Raw genomic sequence first — 16,690 nt, 5'->3', positions numbered from 1 at the left:
TCAAACAAAAAAGTAAATTAATATTTAATTCAATCAAGATTTTTAAGGGCCTAGGCTGGGAAAATAAAAAGAGAGAAAGCTGCCTTTAAGGAGCTTATTTTCCACAGGGGGGATATAACATGGACAGAGATAAGGAATGACCAGGCAACGTGAGGAGGTAAAAAACAGTAACAACGGGATGCACTAAGGAAGGTTCTGGGAGAATGAGGTCTGGAAGGAGGATACGGTTCACAGAGAGGAGCTGCATCCCAGTCACTGGAGAATGCCAGGTTCAGGAGGAAGTATTTTATCCTAAAAGGAGCCACAGAATGTTTTTGAGCATAGGAATAATATGGTTAGTCCCTGTGCCCAAAAGATTATTTTGACAGCAATACAGAGAATGGATGGTTGAGAAGAGAATAAGGACAAAGAAGACCAATTAGAAAATTAGAAATAGTAGTAGAGGTGAGAGCTGAAATGGGTCGGAGCAGTCAGCTATCAACTATTAATTAAGCATTTATTTAGTGCCTACTAGGTACAAACAAGAGATATCTAGGATAAAATGGAAATCATCTCAGAGGGAAGGCACTAAGATTAAGGACTGGGAAAGGCTTGTTACAGAAGCAGAGACTTTAGCTGTGACTTTAACGAAGACAGAGAAGCCAGGCAGCAGAGATGAGGACGGAAAGACAGGGGGCAGCCACGAAAGTGCCTAAGAGGGTCTTCTTGGAGGAACAGCAGGAGGACAGTGTCAATGGACGGCAGTGCACACCCTGGGTGGGGTAAGGCATAAAAAGACTGGCAAGGTATGAAACAACCAAGTGATAAAGGACTGTCAAAGCCTAACAGAGGATTTTATATTTGATCCTGAAGGGAACAGGAAGACGTTGCAGTTTACTGAACAGGGGAGTAACATGTCAAACTTGCATTTTATTAAGATCAATTTAACAACTGGGTGGAGGCTAGACTGGAGTGGGGAGAGCCTCAAGCCTCACCAGCAGACTAAGGCAGTAATCCAGGCATGAGGTAGTAAAGGCCTGCACTACAGCAGTGGCCCTGTCAGAGGAGAGAAGAGGCTTATATGACAGAGGTTACAGAGGTGCAGGCAAGAGACAGAGGCAAGCTAGGTGGCACAGCGGATAGGGCGCTGTCAGGAAGACCCAAGTTCAAATCAGTGAAATACCACTTGATTTTTTTTTCTGACTTTTTTTTTTAACTTTAGTTCATTTGTCTAGCACCATACCAAAGCAGCCAAATAATTCTCCTGTGAGCTAGCTAGCCTCACTCATCGACCTTAACACCAACCAGCTGGCCAAGCAATCCCATAATGGTATGCTACTGGTCCCGAAATGATCAAGGGAGAAGCCATGGATGGGTTAACACAAATTCATCACTATGTTCAAGAATCAACTCAGTGTAGGGACTCTTTTGAACATGGTTCAGAAGCACAATCTTTGTATACTACAATTTATGAATTTTAAAAAAAAAATACGACTTACTTTTCCACCAATTAGTGGGAGGACGTGCATCTTTCCAGTCAAGCTGTCTTTCACTGAGGATACGATCAGGCATGTTCCACACAGGATAACTTGGCGTCTTGTCCATCGGTTCACTGGTAACTGCATTTTCCCTTTTCGCACATTGTACATTCCTGAGAGCTGAATCCGTTCAGAACTACCAGTGCTATGGGGCTTTCCTGAAACAAAAGGAAATACTTTAGCCTAAAAGATTATATCTTTTTTCATTCTTCTGCATAGTAGACTAGTTACCTGGTGATTAAAAAAGAACAGTGGAGAAACCAAGGCATTCTATGATTGAAAGAATTTGAACAAGACTGGAGTCATGCTGTTCACATAAGGTCCGAGATAGTTGCTTTACATGGACATTCTGCCAATAATACTTTTACTTCAGGTAAGGAGAAAAACCTCTTAAACTTCTGAGGGGGGAAAAAATCTGATTTTATTTTCTCTTTTGCTGCATTTTCTTTTCCTTTTATACCCCTCCAAACCAAAAGTAAGTTTAGAAAGAAATGCCTTTAAAAATCTGAATCAACAACTAAAGGTAAAAATAAAAGGTAACAAATCCTGGAAGGAAGTATGGTTCAAAAGATGACTAGAGGAGCAGTGAGGTGGTACAGTGGATAGAGCACTGGCCCTGAAGTCAGGAGGACCTGAGTTCAAATTCGACCTCAGACCAAACACTTGACATGTACTAGCTGTGTGACCTTGGGCAAGTCACTTAACCCCAAGTGCCCCCAAAAAAAAGAAAAAAAAAAGAAAAAATGACTAGATTTAAAGTCAAAAGGCTCAGGGTTCAAATTCTGGATCTACAATTTACTATCTGACCCTGGGCAAATTACTTAATCTGTAATTTATGTTCCCATGATACTTAGAACTGGGAAATAAAATTCCAACCATGAGAATGAGAGTAACATTCAACATCAGGCATTTATTTGTAACTGGCCAGTGTCAATGACATTAGCGCTGATTTTTCACCCTGAATGTACATCTTGTAGATCCACTACGAGTGACAGAAAACTGTCTAAATGCCAGCACTATTGAATAATTATAAATAGTCCATATTCATTCACAGGGTTGTGAGGATCAAATGAACTAACATATGTAAACTGCTCTGTAAACCTAAGAGCACAGCAGCTACTACTAAAACTACAACAACAACTACTACTACTACTACTACTAACAACAACAACAACAACAACAACAGCAACATCAGGCTACCTATGGTTGGTAATACTGCCATTCTAGGCTTTTCTTTTACATGCACACACACACACACAAGGAAATTAATTTAGCTCCACTTAGGCAAGTCTCGTGACTAGAACAGAAGGGCTGCTGTGATTTATATGACACAATAGGCAAGTTGTATCAACAAATGAAGAAGTACTTCCTCAGTTCTAGGCACAACTATATACTACTAGGAGCACTGCTGTCATGCACGAAATAAATTTAAAGGGGATAGAAAAGGTCTTAGAGCCAAGCCAAAACTAGAAGTGAATTTGGATTCATTCACTCATTCCTTCAGATTAGCACATTTAATGAAATAAAATAATATTAATTAACATGAATATATACCAATTAACATTAATACATACTTCTTGTCATATCAAGCAACATGAAAACTTGTACAAGTGACTATAGCCTGCCCTGAAAAATGTCCCATACAGAAAATTCCCTCAAATGGCTTCAACTTCTTGAATATCCACATTTTGACAGTGCTTAAATAAACAGCAAGGGCAGCTAGGTGGCTCAGTGGTTGAAGTGCTGGGCCTGGAGCCAGGAAAACTCAACTTCCTGAGTTCAAATCTGGCCTCAGATACTTGCCAGCTGTGTGACCCTGGGCAAGTCACTTAACCCTGTTTGCCTCAGTTTCCTCTTCTGTAAAATGATCTAGAGAAGGAAATGGCAAACCACTCCAGTATCTTTACCAAGAAAACCCCAAATGGGGTCACGGGAGAGTCAGACATGACTGAACAACAACAACAAACCGAGCAACACCGGCAGTTCCAACATTCCCCTCGCCACCCTTCTGTTCCAGAACAGCATCTAGCCTCACAACAAGGCAAAGGCTTGGAGCTGGCAGGGACCTTAAGAGAAAATCTAATCCAATCCGTTCATTTTTCAAGTGAGGAGATTAAAGCCCAGATAGCTGAAATAGCTTTCCTCCTGTCATACAGGTGAGCAGCACAGTCAGAGTATTAAAAATCAGTCACAGCTCTTTCACGTATTCAGATCTGATTTTTAAATTCCTCCTTGACCTATGTGACAGTCATCAGGCAAAAGTGCTTTATTCATAACATATACCAAACGAGATAACACACGTAAAGTGCTTTACAAACATTAAAGCACTGTGTAAATGGTAGCTACTATTATTCAGATTATGTTTTTTAAAGCTTATTAAGCAATTTCCTTACAACAATCCAGTGATGGAGGATATGCAAAAGCATGATATGTTTTACAGAAGAGGAAAGTGACTTGCACCAAGGTAACAGCTAGGAAATGCTGGAAACAGGATTTCAATCCAACTCTCCTGATTAAGTCCAGCAGTCTTTCAATGTATCAGAGGCAGAGAGCATGGAGGTACCTCAGGCCAACATCCTCATTTTATATTAGAACACTGAGGCCCAGAGAGTTGCCCAGAATCACAGCAGGCAAGTGTCTGAAGTGGAATTTGAACTCAGATCTTCCAGACTCTAAATCCAGCACCCATTCCACGACATCATGTAGAACTATATCTTGAAAATTTAAATATACCAACATTTAACTGATTGGGGAGAAATAGCAGACATCACTTCTGAGAGCTGCTATAACAGCAGTGTCCAGATTAGACCATAGCTAGTCTTCTTTTCTCACTCTGAAGAAGGCATTTACAGAGGAAGGGGAGCTTAAATTCAAAATCTAAGAGCTCCCATGCATGTGGTAGAGGCTGAGATTGGAGAGAAATCAGAAGCATAAAAATTCGAAGCTCAGAGGAAACTCTGATTATCAAGCCTCACCCCTGTACCTTATAGATGAGGAAACCCACACCGATGGGGTAAAGTGACTTGTGCCAGTGTGGGTACTTAGAACCCAGATTTCCTGGGATGGTTAGTCTAGGGCTCTGTACAATATACTCTGTGGCAGCCAGGAGGCGCAGGGTTAAAAAACATCAGGCCTAAAGTCAGGAAGACTTGAGTTCAAATCCAGTCTCTTACTGGTTACTCTTACTAGTTGTATGACTGGATAAATTACTTTCTCTGATTGCCTCAATTTTCTCATCTATAAAATGGGGATAACAACAGCGCCTTGCCTTCCAGGGTTGTTGTGAGGATCAAATAAGATAATAATTGTACAGTGCTTAGCACTGTGTTTGGCACAAAGTAAGCATTCTATATAAAAGCTAGCTATTGCTGTTATTATCATCATTATTATGATTTCAAGAGAAAGAAAAAGCCCAAAGAGAAAGTAAATAGGTAGTATGGAGAAGGATGGATAAGTCAGTCTTGAGTTTATTCATATATTTCCATGACCACAGACAACTGATCTAATCCTTAAAATGGACTGCTCATTAATTAACCCAAGGCAACACCTGGGATCTGGTGGATTTAGAGAAAGACATTTTACCCAATCTTAAGGCCTCCAAAGGGTGCAGAGCAGTTCTAAGCTAGCTTATAAGTCTCAGTCTATCTTACAGTTTACCTCCTGAGAATCCAAACCCAAATCATGACTTTCAGTCCTGCCTGGCTTGCTGTCCCTCCTTTGGTGACTGAGGTCAGACTTGGTGCCCAACACTGAGCTTTGAAACAACTGGTCCCTCGGGGTGGGGATGGGAGGGTAGGCAATGTATGTATGCCTGGGCATTCACCCAGGTACATCCTCCTCCAAGTCAGACTTCCTTATTCTATTACATAAGCATCTTTATTTTCTTTTCCTTTCTTGCCAGCTCTTGGAACCCTTGGTTCAAAGAGGCAGTTCCAGTTGTCCTATGGTCTAAAATACATTGGCATCAATGTATTGCATGCCTGCCAGATTAAAGCTGGGGCTGTTATGATAACTTTCATTTCAGAAAGGATATTCCAAACCCTCAAGGTTATTAGCATTTCTTACATGATCCCAGGAGGAGACAGATGGCAGAGCAAAAACTTAGGTGGAGCAGAGACTGAGATATGACCTCAGCACAGGGAAATAAAAACACATTACACTGAAACTCAATTGGCAGGCGGTGGGCAGAGAACTAGATCCTGTCACAACCTGTTCAGGGATGGCCAAACTGAAGTGATGAAGGTGCTCTCAGAAAGCTGTGGCAACTCAATTTTTACACAGCAACCAATATACTCAAATGTCAAGCCAAGCTCTCTGTACCTTGTGCAGCCAGACCTCAAAACCTCCCAATAGCAAACTTCTATTCTTCTATTCATCAAGGAGAAGGTTAATTGGTTAAAAAAAAAAAAGGTTATAAAGATTCATTGCCTAAAAAGGAAAAGAAAAATATTTCAAGTTTCATTTTTATATAGTGGTATAATTTTTTTTGTGGCTGTGAACTTTTAAATGCAATGGTCTTTGGTTTAGGTTTTGCTTAAAAAATTTTGAGGAAAAGTTTCTAGAAACATGGACTACTAGGTAGTTTCCCTAACTTTCAGGAACTGGGGATATCTATTTTCTCTTCCTCTATAGCAAAAATTTGCTAGTTGGGCCAAGCCTACAGAAATCATGACCTCTAAAAAATGTGATTATTAGATTTTTTTCTTAGAAAGAAAAGAGTATATAGGAAAATAAGAAGATGGCTGGATATCTGAATTCCCACTCATTAACCTAAGGAAAGAAGTGGAGATGAGTGACTAAAAGGCAAAACAGAACCAGCTCTCCAGTGGACTTGGGGCAAGAGGCTGTACCTCAGATTTATTGTATATATATTTACATGTGTATACATATGTGTGTATCTGTGTGCATGCATTACACAAGGTGTCTCAAAAGTCTTGGTGCTTCAATAAATTAACATTCACTAAGACTTTTGAGTCACCCTACATAATACACACATACACACCCACACACACTCCTAAATACATATACAAACACACCAGTCCTCTGAATCCAAGGAGATAGACTGAAAGAAAACTTGAGAGAATTAAAGAATGCAACAGGCTCGAAAGGGCACAGTTCTCCTTTGTTCTCAATATTCATACTCAAAGTGAACAGAAAATCAGTTCAAAAATAAATTCCTTTATCTTTTAATTTAAAGACAGTGTGGTTTGGTAGAAAGAAAGCTTGCTTTGGAAGAAGTCTGGAACTCAAAAAGTCTAGCCTCTAACCCATCCTGGCTGGGCTAGCCTAGGTAAATCCCTTAACTTCTCAGAGCTTTCAAGAAACTCTTTGGTTGTAAATTGTAGAGTCAAAATTATACTGCTTTGGTAGAGGGAGTTTCCACATTGGGAGTTCCTTACTCCAATGAAGCCTCAGGTCTAGTTTAAAACAAACAAACAAACAAACAAACAAAACAATAACAAAACTCTACCCAGAGGACTTAAGATCAATGGGCCAGGGCTCCCTACTGCCCATTCTATGGTGTCTTTGAAGCAACAACCTCGGGTGGTCAAGACAAAGAAAGTGTGAAGGCTTCTAGGTAAAACTTGACCCAATTTATATTTGTTCCTTAAACTCTGCTTTCTTGGAAGTTGATTTGATTTGAGATTCCTATGATCAAGTATTAAGTTCAGGAAGGGGAAAAAAAAAGGAAAGGCTATTTCATTTAATCATACAAATGCAATCACAACCCGCGTGCTATCTTTACCCTATTTAAAAACAACAGGAAAAGAGTTAATTTACCTTACAACTAGGCAAATGCTCTCAATAAGTGGGTGGCTAGGATTCTTGGAAAATAAAATATCATTTCCCCCATGCTGATTGTGTAAATTAACACAGATAACCTTCAGAAGCCAAAGGAAAATGCTAGGGCTCCTCCACCCTCTCCCCCACCAACAAAATAAAAGCTGATAGGACATTAATCTATTTTTCTTTAGCAAGCAGCCATCAACTACATGACTCTCTAAACAAAGTTACTGATGATGAGGTTATGGCCTCATCCTGCTTCAGGATTAGAGGCAACAATTCAATAGCCAGGTCCAATTATTCAGTCTGTGGATTTTTTAAGTGGCTAGTTGGCCCCTTGGATAGAGAGCTGGGCTTGTAGTCAGGAAGACCCGAGTTCAAATTCAGCTTCAGACATTTACTAGATATGTGACATTAGGCAAATCACTTAAACCTCTGCTTGTCTCAGTTTCCTCAAATGTAAAATGGGGGTGAAAATAGCACCTACTTTGCAAGTAGGTGTTGTGAGGATTGAATGAGATAATAATATTTGTAAAGGGCTTAGACACAAGCAGGCATATAAATACTTATCCCTTTCCCTTCCCTTCTTTTTCCTCTTCCCTTTCCCCTTCCCTATGGAGTAGCTCAGCAGTAAACATTCAACAAGTACTTTTTATATTGAATTATACCTCTGTCCAACTGAATCATACCCTTCTCCAACAGCCTGTATTGGCCTATGGACATTTTGCTTTATCTTAGTATCTCAACTAGCAAGAAAACAACAACAACAAAAACACACACACACTCGTAAGAATGTCCTGGATACCTTCATAGCTATACTGTGCTCAATACTCCTAGGAGTAAAAAAGTGTAAGATATCGTTTGCTGCTACCCATGTGACTTTGAGCAAATAACTGGACTTGAATTCAATTCAGGAGTTATTAACTAATGGTTGCTTCAACATTTAATAAGCACCTAATAGCTACAAAACACTGTAAGAAGGCTGGACTAAGTGGTTTCTAAGGTCCTACCCTAATTATCAGTCCTATGAGTAAAGTTCTTACAATGTAACCGAGGAAATGGGGGCAACACCTGAAATCAATAGCAAGTCAATAAACAATAACTTAACAGATAACATAGATCAAAGTACAGAAAAACTTGGTTAAGTGGAGAGATCATGAGAATTCTCCAGGAAGGCTTCACTATGCAAGATCTGCTGCCCAGACAGGGCCCGGAGGTGTGGGCAGAAAAGGTGTATCTGGGAAAAAGAGAAGAAGGAAAGGCCACGGCACAAACACAAGGAAAAAGGCAAAAATGAATCAGGAAGAAAAAGACGAGAAAACTGACTACTTAATATCTCTGACAAAAGTTGGCTTGACTTAAGAAAATGAGGCTACTGACCAAAATGGGGTACCTGAAGTCTCAAAGTTAGAAATTCTGGGATCTGCCAACATGTACCTTGAGCAAGTCACTGCTCCGCTTTGGGTCTGACTTTCCTCATCTGTCTAGTGAGGACATTGCACTTGATGACCTCTCAAGCCCCTTCCTATTCTGAAATTCTATCGTTAAATATCAATTATCCATGCTCACCTTGTTGCTATCAGCAGAAACTATGCTGACAATTCACATCTCACACCAATAATAAAATAAAATCTATCTGGCATTTTAGTGATCTTACAATTATCTTACAATTTCATCCATTTAGCATTAGGAAGTCAAAGCTCCATCAATACTGTTCTATGCTAACACCCATATGTTAGGATCTGTAATATATTTCTTAGGTTGTTTTCCCAGATGCCTCTATACAACTGAGTACCTGATTTATTCAGTATTGGCAAAAGAGGAGATCTACATAAGTCAAGTTATCTGGTAACTAAAACATACCCCTTTAAGTGTAAAGGCTGTTAAAAAAAATTTTTTTCAACCACATTTTTCAGAAATCTCTCTAAATTATTACAACACACTTCCCTACCCAAGTAAAAGGAGTATAAAGAAGATAATACAAGCTTTCCTTTGTGACTCAGGGTGATCATTACCAACATTATGGTATTATTCAGGAACACACTGATACCCTTAGGGGATACTGAGGTGTGTCCTAATACCAAGACTCCATAGAGCTCTGCTTTTGTAATTCTGTCTTTTTATTCATCCAATAAATATTTATTAAATACCTACTAAGTAAAAGGCACAGTGCTTAGGTTGGTGAAGTATAGTTTTTTCTTCCCCTTACTGTCAACTGCTATTAAAAAGTGTCATCTACTGAAAAGCATTGTCTCTTTGAGCTTACTTCATTTTGAGTACTGGGCTGCTAAAGGAGCACAGCTTTTCTTTACTGAATATTGAGATCAATCAGTCAATACGCATTTATGACAGGCTCTGTGCCAAGAGCTAGGGATACAGAGACAAAAAGGAAACAGTCCTTGTCTTCAAGAAGCTTATATTTGATTGGAGAAAACACACACAACACACCACACACACACACACACACACACACACATATTCACTCACTCACTATGCATAGAAGGGGAGGAAGCATACTACATTAAAGGGAGGAGGCAGGTATGGTAGCAGAATCAGGAAAGTTTCACGAAGAAGTGACCTTTTGGCTGAATTTTGAAGGAAACAAGGTTCTAAGAAGCAGAAGGGAAGAGAGGAATGTACATCACAGGTATGGAGAACCACCAGTGGAAAGGCGCTGAACTGGCAGACAGTATCATCTATGAGGGCAGTTAGGTGGTACAGTGGAAGAGTGCTGGGCCTGGAGTCAGTAAGACTCATCTTCCTAAGTTCAAATCTGCCCTCTGACAGTTGCTAGCTATGTGACCCTGGGCAAGTCACTTAACCCCGTTTGCTCTGTTTCCTCATCTATAAAATGAGCTGAAGAAGGAAATGGCAAACCACTCCAGTATCTTTGCCAAGAAAAATAGGAAGGGATAGGATCACAAAAAGTCAGACACAAATGAAAAAAATGAACAACAAAGACAATATCAGGGTTGCAAATCAGGGTGCCTGAAGGACTAAGGTGCCTTTGGCAGAACTTATCTGAAGATGGTCTAGTAGAGTCAGAGATATAAATTAAATGAACTATTTTAGACATGATTATATTCAGATTGAAAAGTCCCATAGGCAATTGAAATGTGATTAAAACACACAAGAGACTGGGCCTGGATACACAGATTTTGAGATTATCTGCATAAAGATAACTAAACAAATGGAGCTGATGAGGTCAACAAATGAAAGTGTAGAAAGAAAGGCAGAGGACAAAGGACAGAGACCTTAGCATATGCCCATACTTAGGAAACATGATATGAATTATGAACCAGCAAAGGAGATAAGTCAAAGGAGGAAACAAGAGAGGACTGTCAGGAAAACACAGTGAGGAAAGATTATCCAGGTGGCAAGTGTGTTCAGCAGGGTCATAGTTGTAGAGAAGTCAAGATGGACAAAGACTGAAAAAAAAGGCTATCAGTTTTAATAAGTAATTCCCCCCCAGAAATCCATACATATACATATGTATGTATGTATGTATATTTGTGTGAAATGATTATTGTAAAAGAAAAGAAAACAATGATCATCTTGATCTCTAAAGAAAAGAAAGATATGAGATGGCACCTGACCCCATTTCTTAGCAAAGGTGTGGAACCATTGGTATGGAACACTGCATATAACGTCAGACCTTTTTTCAGAATGGTAGTTTTGCTGAACTGTTCCCTCCACCCTTTAAAAAAATTTCTTTGTTATAAGACATTTCTTTCTGGGAGGGGAAAGATAGAGAGATTCAATGAGAAATGTACATACTGTAAAAACAAAAGATTATCAATTAAAATTTATAAAGTTGGAAACCAAATTGTAAAGGGTTGAGATGCAAGTGAGAGCAGGGGAGATGGAGACAATTAGTACAGTCAGCTTTTTTTAGGAGTTTAGTTGCAAAAATGAAGACAAATACACAAAGGTGAGTTAAGTCAAGGCAACAATCATTTATAAAGCAACCACTATGTGCCAGGATCTGTGCCAAGCATTGGGATGCATACAAAGAAAGGCAAAAAACAGGCCCTGCTCTCAAATAGCTCACAATCTAATGGGGCAGACCATGCACACATAAAATATGTACAGTATAAACTGAAGGAAATGGCAGGATCTAGAGAAGGATTTTTTTTTAAAGTACAGAGAGCCATAGGCATGTCTTTGGACAGTTGAGAAGGAGACAGTAGAAAGGGAAAGACTGAAGATTAAATAGAGGGAATGATGGAAGGAGAAATCTGCTAGAGAAGATAAAAGATCAAGGTTAAAAGTAGTGGAATTGACCTTGGAGATAAGACCAAAGGAGAAAATGTGGGATGAATTCAAGGAGTCCTGAGATGTAAGGAAGGGGAAAAGAGGCAAGCTTCTCAGATTTGTTCTGGAGGGGCAAGTGTGGTGCTGGAGGCTTGAACAGAGAAGAAAAGGTTAGTAACAGATGTAGTGAGGAGACTGGTAATTAGGGAGGAGTAAAAGGATTATCCAGCTGAAGTGAGGGCTCAACAGAGATTAGATAGCATTTGTAGTGGACCCAGTTAGATTTGTTCTAGAGATTTTTCTAGAGCTCCATTCAGTAGTACATGGAATAGAAACAGGAGCAGGGCAAGTACAGTCAGTTCTGTTAGAAGACTTGTTTTGAAAACACAAATTTGTTCCAGTGTGACTGATATATTAGAGAACAATTTAAGCATAACATAAATGTTGTATTTATACGCAATTTAGTCCACAAGAAACACAGTGAAAACAGAGAAAATTACATCACTTCATAATAACTCACAAACTGCAACCCTTCCACTTCCTACTTCCACAAGCATACTTCAGGTCTTTTTCAAGGTAAAGTGTCATCTGGATCTATGGGCTGAGGAGGGCTGATCCACCCCCTACTTCCACCCTGACCTTTCCCCACTGCCAAGGCCCTGTGGGTACCAGAGCAAAGGACCAACATCAGCCCAAGGTTGGATATCACTACTATTTACAGTAGTATTAATGTATGTCTTAATCATTTAACATGTATAAAATCAGGCTGCAGTTTTTATTGGGTTCTTATCTTTTTTTTTTAACGTGTCACAGAATGTTATGCCTCTAACTTCATTTTACCTTAAGTCCTGAGTTTTCTACTGAGTCATTTTTCACAGCATGATGATTTTTAGAAACCCTTGAATTGTTATAGTATAACTGACTGTATATAGTGAAAGAAATCAGAGTGAGGGCATGGCCAGATATGAGCATCAAGACAAGGGGATTCATGAGTAGGGTAGGGGACAGTGTAGAGTTGAATTGGTTAACTACACAGGGTAGAGATTGGGAAGGGAGGAGAATAAAGTAGAGCAGAGGTAACGGTTTAGGAGAATACTGGTTATGACCTGATAGAGGAAATCTGAAGTTTTTGAATGTGGAAATAGAACACTAATGGGTAATGATGAGACCTAGGGAGACCGACCCCATGGGTACCTGAGGTGGAATGGAGGAGTAGATCACAGGAGCTGAGGACATTAAGGAAGTGGAAGATGTAGGTGTTGAAGGGGCATCAAATTCATTAAGTCCTCTGTTGTAAAGGCAGGAATTCAGACGGAGAAGAAACCTATGAGGCAGGTACTGAATACCTCGAGAAAGATGGGAGAATGGCTTAAGGTCTGATTGGTAATGCCAGTAGGATCTGGATTGGTAGCTGGAAATAAAATGACATTTCACTAAAAATATTTTATAATTCACTTTTCAATAATTTATATCATTCTGTCTCCAAGCTAATGAGGTTTTTATCATGTACTAAAGGAGTCACGAACAAGAAAAAGAAACTGCATGCAGTAAGTAGAAAGAGCAAATTCTAAAACTCTCAAGTATGAAAAGCATGTATGTGTGATGGAACTGAAAAGTTGAGTCAGAATGTCTTTACTTAATTCCAGGAATGCTTAAATATTTTGCTCATTATATAAAAGGTTAACTGAGGAATATGCCATTTCCCTAGAAATGAAAATGATTAGGAAAGAAAATAATCAAGCCTCTCCCACAGCTGATAAATTCTCTCCAACTTAAATAAATGAAAATCCAAAATATAAATCTTTACATCCTTCTGGCCATAGGTAGAACCCAAAGGTAGAAAGATTCCATTAAAGTTATTTGCAACTTTAGGAGGCAATACTAGAATCAGGGCCAATTCAGTAACAAGATCTAATGACTACAACACTGAACTCGCATCCAGAAGAAATCTGTTGAAACTGACTTTTAGACTTAACTATTGGACAGTCATGCTGATGGGAATCACCAAGAGATTTAAGACTAGTTGCTTTTCAACTAACAGAAAATAACAACTCTGAAAAGGATCTAGGCCCAATTAGATTAAATCAAATGTCCAATAAATATCAGTTTTTTTAATTGACAGTAAGCAGGTACTCTCCTTAATTCAGTCTTACTTACAACTAACTCCCAAACAAGTCTGGTTTCTTCTTAAGATGTACCATTTCCCAGGAAGAAAAAACTTCACACTAATACCAGGGGTTCATCCTTGAGCTTTAGTCAGAAATGATACAGCCTGGAGTGGCTTGCAAGAAAGGGCTAAGCTGGGGGAGGGGAAGGAGAGGGAAGCTGGAGAGCTTCCTAGTTTCTTCCAAGTCAGGTTTTCACTGTGCAACTTCAGCAGTTTTGCTAGGAAAATAGTGAATATCCAAATCAAGCCTACCTATATTCTAATGTAAACACCAAAATACATTCCCAAACCAATTATTTTTCAATTATCTCCACCAAATCTTCTTTCTAATAGCAAATAAAGAAGAGTGGACTGCACTACAATTCCCTATGTACGAGGTATGAAGGGGCCAACACAGTCAGTTCAAACCACAAAAGAGATTCAGCCAAGATACTTTGTACTTATGTAATGTTTTGGCTTTTCAATGTCCACACACACATTTTTAATAAGATATTGCTCCAACAGATTTGAACCAAAAACAAGCTTTCCCCTCCCTCTTCTGTTTCATAATTCACAGATATTCCAACTGGCTACTACAACATTCTCCGGAGAGATGACTACATTATAGGCCTAGATACAAGGAATTAAATAGAATAATGATGATACTGATAGTAATAACAACAATAATAAAAAGCATTTATGTAGCACTTTAAGGTTTGCAGAATTCTTTACAAATATTATCTCATTTGAGCCTCATAATCACCCTGAGGTAGGTGCTATTATTATTATCCCCATTTTACAGATGAAGAAACTAAGGCAAGTAGAGATAAAATGACTTTCCCAGAATCACACAATTAGTAAATGTTTGAGGTCAAATTTTATTTTAGGTTTTCCTGACTCCAGGTCCAGAGCTCTACCCAGAGAGCCACCTACCACTCTGCCTAGGTGATAACAAGGGCAAGCACATAGCAGGCTCTTCAGAAATGCTTCATAGGATCATAGCTATAGAGCTAGAAGGGACCTCAGAAGCCATGTAGTCCAACCCCCTCATTCTAGAGATCAGGAAACTGAGGCTGAAACAGGCCAAGGAAGTTCCTTGAAGGTCACACAGGTAAATAAGTATCAGAGGTGGGATTTGAATTCACAACTTCTGACTGTAGTCAATGTTCTTTCCATTATACCTGTCTTCTTACTGTTGAAATAGAACCACTACCTTCAGGAAAAAAAAGCTGCAACTAAACCACTCTTCCCAAAGAGCTCTCTAGGAAAGGACTCACAATCATCATCAGTAAGCACATTCCAGAATATGTTTCCATGAGACTTCTAGGCCATCTCTCACATCATCTTTGGAAAAGCCACAAGCATACACACAACACCAGACCTTGTCCATTAAAATCAACCTATACCCACCACCAGGGAGGAAACTTCTTTCACACTTGTACTTATAAAAGCTGGAAGGGACCTGAGGGGTCACCCAGACAATGAAAATTTCATTTTAGAGATAAAGAAATTGTGGCTTAGAAAGCTTAAGAGACCTCAGCAGCCAAACCTAGGAAATCGAGTGCTGGACTGAGAGTCAGGAAGAGACGGGTTCAAATTTAACCTCTGGTACCCACTAGCTGTGTGACCATGTTCAAATCACTTAACTTTACTATCAATTTCTTCATCCATAAAATGGGATAATAATAGCCACAGTGCCTATTTCACAGATCTGTTGGGAGGTTAAATGAAACAATTAATGTCAACAAGGGCTTTGCAAATTCTAAAGCAGTATATAAACATCTACTGTTGCTGCTATTATTCAAGGTCACAGAGCTAGTAAATCCCAACCAGGCTGGGAATAGACCCTGGGTCCTCTGACGTCAGATCCAGGGTTCTTTATACCGTACATTTCTTAATCAAAACATACTGGCTGTTAAATAATATAGATAATGTCACTGCCTTAAAAGACAATGGGAAAAACCACCTTGGTGCAGTGGAAGAAGTACAAAACTTTCCAAACAAACCTCATGGGACCTGAGCTCCCACCCCAGTTCTGCCTGTGTGACCTTGGATTAGATACAATGTGTACCTATCTCCCACTCTTAAATCTACTTCTCTGATACTCAGAACTTAAAAAAAAAAAAATATCATGTTCACTACTCTGTACTTACTAAAACTGGACTAAGACAATCAAAAAATTTTAAAAACAAAGGATGAAACAAAAATGGTTTTCTCTGCTTAGCCCGAAAACCCAATTATACATGTACTGTTCTGGATAACAATGACTGTGCAATATCAGTTACAAAATGCTGTACGCTATTTTGATTTTTCTTTCTCATGGCTCCTATCCTTATCAATTAATGAAAGCATACACATTATAAAATACCAACATAAATTTTGTTACTATTAGCATGTTAGGTGCTCCACTGAATAAATCTAAGGTCATCAAAAATGTTCCAAATTACAACTGTTTGTTTCCTTGTGTATGTGAAATGTGTGTATATATACGTTGTCCCAGACACCTCCAAACACCTTGAAAAATTATCAGAACTACACAAAGAATGTAAACTCAAGAGACCTTTCTGATTTCTTTTAATGAAAGCAGTTCTTGGTTATCAAAATCTGACTTGGAAGGGACTTCAAGGTCCCTTGGACTAATCCATGCCCACCTGAATAAGAATTCTCTCTTTAACATAGTCAAAAAGTGACCCTAGAGCCTCATGATAAGACTTCCAATGAAGAGGAGGAACCCAGAAGGTATCTAAAGTAGACTGTTCCATTTTAAGATGGTTCTGATTTATTTGAAAGTTTTTCTTTACATTGAACTAAATTTGTCTCTAGGTAGCTTTGACCCATTCTTCCAACACTTCTCTATGGATAGGAAGAATGTTTAATTCTAGAACACAGAACTGCAGCAATGAACAAGGGCATACCATCAAACATTATGAGGGAACTCATAATGAAATCCTGCCTGTAATGCTTACTACATCAGGGAACATTGGGCAAG

At 39.1% G+C, this 16,690-nt stretch overlaps 1 protein-coding gene across 1 annotated transcript in view; it reads right to left on the bottom strand.

Annotated features, from left to right (window-relative positions):
- Window positions 1-16,690, bottom strand: part of PHLPP1 (PH domain and leucine rich repeat protein phosphatase 1) — a 278,290-nt gene that overhangs the window by 138,706 nt on the left and 122,894 nt on the right. Inside the window, 1 exon segment of the mRNA XM_020995722.2 lies at window positions 1,479-1,675. Within this exon segment, the coding sequence (XP_020851381.1) occupies window positions 1,479-1,675 (197 nt within the window).

Source organism: Phascolarctos cinereus, unplaced genomic scaffold (assembly GCF_003287225.1).
Source record: "Phascolarctos cinereus isolate Bilbo 61053 unplaced genomic scaffold, phaCin_HiC Scaffold_4;HRSCAF=312, whole genome shotgun sequence".
Lineage (NCBI taxonomy): Eukaryota > Metazoa > Chordata > Mammalia > Diprotodontia > Phascolarctidae > Phascolarctos > Phascolarctos cinereus.
Note: the sequence above shows the minus strand (reverse complement) of the source record. Positions and strands in the feature narration are given on the sequence as shown.